Genomic DNA, 5914 nt, shown 5'->3' with positions numbered 1-5914 from the left:
ATAGGTTGCGGTCTAATTGTCTTGGACGGAATATCTCGTACACGCGAAAAGGAAATTAATTTTTTTTTTTTATAATGAATTTTACTTTTTTATAAAATAATTATACGGTACTTGACTCCACGAATATAGCATTGCTCAAAGTTTCATTGTACACTCGATTATTTCTAGCATCCTCATTCTTAAGGCATCTTTCTTTCGGTAACTACAATTTGCGGTGCTAGTTGCTGCATGTTAGTGAGGGATATGGGTATTGATGGTACGAAGCCATTCCTCTTATTTGTTCTGCTTCTACTCCTCAGAGCATGCTTCACCATTAGTGCAGATGATACCCTTTCGAAAGGTCAGTCCCTTTCGGCGATAAAAACCGACAGCATCTCATCTAATGGCGGCCAATTTGAACTCGGATTCTTTGAACGAGGTACTCCTCCAAATTTCTACCTGGGGATATGGGTTAAACGCATAGTGGGCCAGAGGATTGTTTGGGTAGCAAATAGAGAAAACCATTTGTCCGACCCTTATACTTCAAGACTCGAATTCTCAGAGGATGGCAATCTTGTCCTTCTTGATGCTTCCTCCAAGAAACCATTTTGGTCCACAAGTTTGCCGAATCTTCCCTCAAATTCAACTGAAGCAGCACTTCTTGATGATGGAAATCTTGTTTTAAGAGATAGATCGGACCCTTCTACTCTATTTTGGGAGAGTTTCGACTACCCAACTGATACATGGCTGGCAGGTGGAGCGCTTGGGATCGATAAAGCTGGAAAAGTACCGAAGCAACTTATTTCATGGAAAAATTCAGAAGATCCATCACCGGGTCTGTTCTCATTATCGTTGAGGAAAGACCCAAATGGAAGCAGTGATATTATCTTGGAGTGGAACAGGTCCCAAGTTTATTGGAGTAGTGGAGTTTGGGATGGAAAAGTTTTCACCTTGGTTCCTGAGATGACATTTAATTCTATATATAACTTCAGTTTTGTGTCAAATGAAAATGAAACCTATTTCACTTACTCTCTTTATAATGCTTCTATCCTGTTGATGTTTTCGGTTTCTTATAGAGGACAGATCCAGCAACTTTCGTGGGTGTACACCGTTCAGTCCGTTGAGCCGTGGTTTCTATTTTGGAGTCAACCAAAATTACGATCTGAAGACTATGCTCTGTGTGGTCCATTTGGCATATATCAGGGTAATACATCTCAGCCTTGCGATTGTCCAAAAGGTTTTGAACCATTTTCAGATAATCAGACCAGACTAAACGACTGGTCCGGTGGTTGTTTGAGGAGACAGCATTTGCAATGTGAAAATCTTAATGCCAAAAACGATTGGTTCCAAAAAATACCCAACATCATATTGCCAATTAACTGGAAAGCATATTCGGCAATGAGAGCCCGGAGATGTAAATTAGTTTGCATGAATAATTGTTCTTGCACAGCTTATACTCATAACAGCAGCGGGTGTCTGATATGGGAAGGAGCTCTTTTGAACATGCAACGACCCTCGGATAGTGGAAAGGTTGGACAAGATATATATCTCAGACTAGCTGCTGATGAGCGTCAAATTAGTAACAAAGGCAGGATGAAAAAGATGAAACCTACATAAGTTTACATTATCTTCTTAATGAATCGAAATGCAATTCTGTTCTATAGAGCTAATGGTCATTCTTATCATCATAATCAGGAACCAAATGGAAAGTATGGGTGATTGTAGCTGTGCTGGTAGCTTCAACAGGGCTAATCTTATGCCTATCCGTTTGTTTCTCAATCAAGAGAAAGCTCAAACACAAAGGTAAGTTCTAACCTGACATACAAATCCTTAAAAAGTTCCAATTTTTTATTTTTTGTTTATGGGTGAGTGGATCACTAGCAACAACAAAATGCTCCACCAAAATCTAGGAAAAGAAAGCTGTGACATTTGCTTGTTCTCATGAGTGTTTCTCAACGTTTTGTCTCGTCAATTGGTGAAGATATTCTTCATGCTTTTGAAATCATCTGAACCAAGTTTCCAAGAGAAATCCCGCAAGTCTCTCCAGCATATTCCAAAACTTCTTTAATTGATTTTATCAGAGCAAACACTTGATTCTCCATTAAAATGAAAAAACTCGCATCATTCTGTGCAAAACAGGAGAGACGGCAGCTTCAAGCAATGATCTAATGTTATTTGATCTTAGTACTGAAACTCATGCAATCAGTGATGGAACAAACAGCCAAGATAATGATAAGAAAAGAGGAAAGAAGGATGTTGAGTTACCGCTATTCAGTTATGAAAGCGTATTAGCTGCAACCGATAATTTCTCAACTGCAAATAAGCTTGGAGAAGGAGGTTTTGGACCTGTCTATAAGGTGTGTATGTTCTATTCTGCTAAATGAATCTGCTTCATAAAATATGGTAAACTTTGAAGGAAGTCTAAAGAGTTTATGGTTCTCTTTCACAGGGGAAGTTACTTAAGGGGAAGGAAATTGCAGTGAAAATGCTTTCAAAAAGATCTGGACAGGGGCTTGAGGAGTTTAGAAATGAGACAACACTAATTGCAAAACTTCAACATAGAAATCTTGTCAAACTCTTGGGTTGCTGTATTGAAGGAGATGAGAAAATACTAATATACGAGTACATGCCCAATAAAAGTTTGGATTTCTACCTTTTTGGTGCGTCCTTATTTTAGTCATCTTGATTCTTATTATATACATACAAATGTATAAAAATTATTCACGCACATACGCGCGCGCGCGCACATACAGATATATATATATATATATATATATATATATATATATATATATAATTCTAGGTTCTTGAATGCTGATTTCCTTTGTGGCATCATTTAAACAGATCTAGCTAAGAAAAAAATGTTAGATTGGGAGACACGCATTCACATTATTGAAGGGATTGCTCAAGGACTTCTGTATCTTCATCGGTATTCAAGATTAAGAATTATACATAGAGATATGAAACCCAGTAACATTCTTTTGGATAGTGAAATGAACCCGAAAATATCAGATTTTGGCATGGCTCGAATAGTTGGAGATAATGAAATACAAGCAAACACAAATCGGATTGTTGGAACTTTGTAAGTATGCAATCTATTCCACATGCATCCCATATTTACCATTGCTACCTAAATTTACTTAGCAAACTACTAAGCACTGAATTTTTGAATCCAGTGGCTACATGTCTCCCGAATATGCTATGGAGGGTCTGTATTCGATAAAGTCTGATGTGTTTAGCTTTGGAGTATTGCTACTCGAGATTGTGAGTGGGAAGAAAAACACAGGCTTTTATAACCATGGGTCACTCAATCTTCTTAGATATGTATGTAGCTTTCTTACCGTATTACGTTTTTCATGTTTTTACGTTAATAAGTTATCTAAATTAGGATACTCTTTAATTGTCCAAATGTATTGGATGATCCAATGCAAAAAGAGATAAGACACAACTTTAAATGTGCATGTGTGGTCAACATTGCTCGAAAATCCTACAATGCTTTCGTTAAAAGTTGTAGAGCCCACATGACGTGCTATCTATTTCTAGAATCAGACCATCCAATTTGGTCAGGCAATTGTAGAGAATCTTTATTGTAAGTTATAACCTGAATTACTCTTAATTTTTAATGAAATTTACATTGACTTGAAATGAATACAGGCTTGGGAGTTGTGGAGAGATGGTCAAAGCTTGGAGTTGATGGATTCAACGATAGGGTATCCATCTTCCACTTCTATTCTGGTGAGATACATTAACATCGGGCTACTTTGTGTTCAAGAAAGTCCAGATGATCGACCTACCATGCTTGATGTGGTCTCAATGATGAGTAATGAATATGTACCTCTACCTACACCCAAGCAACCTGCTTTTACAGCTAGCCGGAATTTGATGCACACGAATCCAACAGTTAACTCTGTAGAGAATTGCTCAATAAACAGTGTAACTGTTTCAGTAATGGAGGCTCGATGAGTACTACCATATCGTTTATTAATTAATTGTGAAAGCTGCCACGTCAACCCGTCTTGAATGTTTGGCTAAAAGTTCAATCGTGGCTGCTTATATCTGACGATGTAATGCTCTCGGGAACATTTTGTTGTTTGACCAATTTAGAGCTGCAACAGCTAAGAGCTCCAGCACTGAATTTCTTGTCTTTATGCATTGGCAAAGCATCCAGAAAGTAATTTTCTAGGTCATAAGAGCTCAAACATGCTGCAGAGTACAGACATATAATAATAATTTCTACAAGTTGTGTAGGCTAGAACCGTGAGCTTGATGCTTCACAAATTGTGTAATAAACAGCATGTTGTTCATGTCAATTCCCAAATAGGCAGCCCTCAGCTTTTCCAATCTATAATGATTTAAATCTGTTTTGATTCAGAGATGAGATGAAATGATTTTATATGAAAGATGAAAATTAAAAAAATATTGTTAAAATATAATTTTTTAATATTATCATTATTTTAGAATTTGAAAAAGTTGAATTATTTTTATATTTTGTATAGAAATTTGAAAAAGTTGTAATGATGAGATAAGATGGGATGAAACACTTTTCGAATCCAAACGAGCCCTTATTTACCCTATAATATAAATATATTGAAAAATATTGTGTCGGACGGGCATGTTTAGGAGTGGGATGAGATACAAAATTCTCATCTCATTATGACATCTTTTTCAAATGTCCATACAAAATATAATAAACAATTCAACTTTTTCAAATCCTAATTCACATTTTTTAAATTCTAAAATAATAATAATATTAAAATACAATATTTTAAATTCTCAAACAAAATACAAAATTCTCATCCTACAACCCAAACCTGCATTATTGTCCATTTCGATTTCTTACTGGCCGGCTTTTTTTTGTGAGTAACGAGAAATGTTATTTCTTCTATCTTTGTTCTCTTTCTCCTCTTCAATATTCTAGTGTTTTGAGTAAACTCACTTTGGAAATAGTAATTATGCCATTTATAATTCTAGTGCGTTAACATATCATTTAGTCCGGACTTGTTATATATATATATATATATATATATATATATATATATATATTTTAATCAAGCATGCATACTATATATAAAAAAGAAAAACAATAAGGTTTAGGGAGAGTCCTTCCACTATCAATATACAAAATATTAGAAGGAATATTCGCTACTGGTACGCTGCCAAAAACTGAGTTGGTAGCTGCCCATTGCGTCACTGAGTGCGCGAATCAATTTTGAGATCGATCAATTTTTTTAAAAGCTCTAGCCTTTATGAGCTTCCAAGATATTTGCAATATCTTCAGTGATGGGGGTGATTTGCCAATCTGTTAAAACTCCATGGATCGAGGATATCACCAGTTGTGCATCTCCTTCTAATAATGTTGACGGTGATTTTTGATGTTCAACCATTTTTATGGCTAGCTTTGCTGCTAAAGCTTCCGCAATCACTGGGATTGTGGTAATGTTTTCTTCTGTCCAGATCTCGATAGCTTGCCCATCTGAATTTCTATTGACTGCTGAGGCTACAGAAAAGGTGCTTCTTATTGCATCATCAAAGGAGATGCTGATTTGACCGGTGGTGGGATTTTGCCATTTCAAGTCTCTTTTTGACAAAGATTTTTCTTTCCAAGGATGTAGATATTCTTGATAAGGGTGATTCAATTGCTCCTTTGCATTGTAGAGGGAAAGACTAGCTTTGTTGTGGGCTATATCATTTCTTAGGTGCTGGATAAAATCCAAAATCAAAGTAGCAAAGATTTGGAAATGATGAACTTCAAGAGGAGTAAGGCCTAATTTTGACATTGGATGTATGATGAAAAGTAGCCAATCCTTCATAGAAGATATGGCCAAAGAGGAGAGATTTAGTGGCCAAGTACTTTGACTCCAAAGTATTCTCGTGACTGGACACTCAATAAAAAGGTGGAGTAGAGTTTCTTTTTGCTTTTCACACAGAGGGCAGC

General features: G+C 36.2%; 1 protein-coding gene across 1 annotated transcript; it reads left to right on the top strand.

Moving 5' to 3' along the window:
- Positions 1–4114, top strand: LOC121258067 (receptor-like serine/threonine-protein kinase SD1-8). The gene is made up of 7 exons (XM_041159417.1): positions 1–1567; positions 1675–1782; positions 2119–2336; positions 2429–2639; positions 2824–3061; positions 3156–3303; positions 3634–4114. Exons 1-7 carry the CDS (start codon positions 229–231, stop codon positions 3940–3942), a joined length of 2571 nt encoding a protein of 856 aa, XP_041015351.1. The 5' UTR covers positions 1–228; the 3' UTR covers positions 3943–4114.
- Positions 4115–5914: the final 1800 nt, after the last annotated feature.

Source organism: Juglans microcarpa x Juglans regia, chromosome 3S (genome assembly GCF_004785595.1).
Source record: "Juglans microcarpa x Juglans regia isolate MS1-56 chromosome 3S, Jm3101_v1.0, whole genome shotgun sequence".
Taxonomy (NCBI): domain Eukaryota; kingdom Viridiplantae; phylum Streptophyta; class Magnoliopsida; order Fagales; family Juglandaceae; genus Juglans; species Juglans microcarpa x Juglans regia.
The sequence above is the reverse complement of the archived record's forward strand: the minus strand, read 5'-3'. Positions and strand labels throughout refer to the sequence as shown.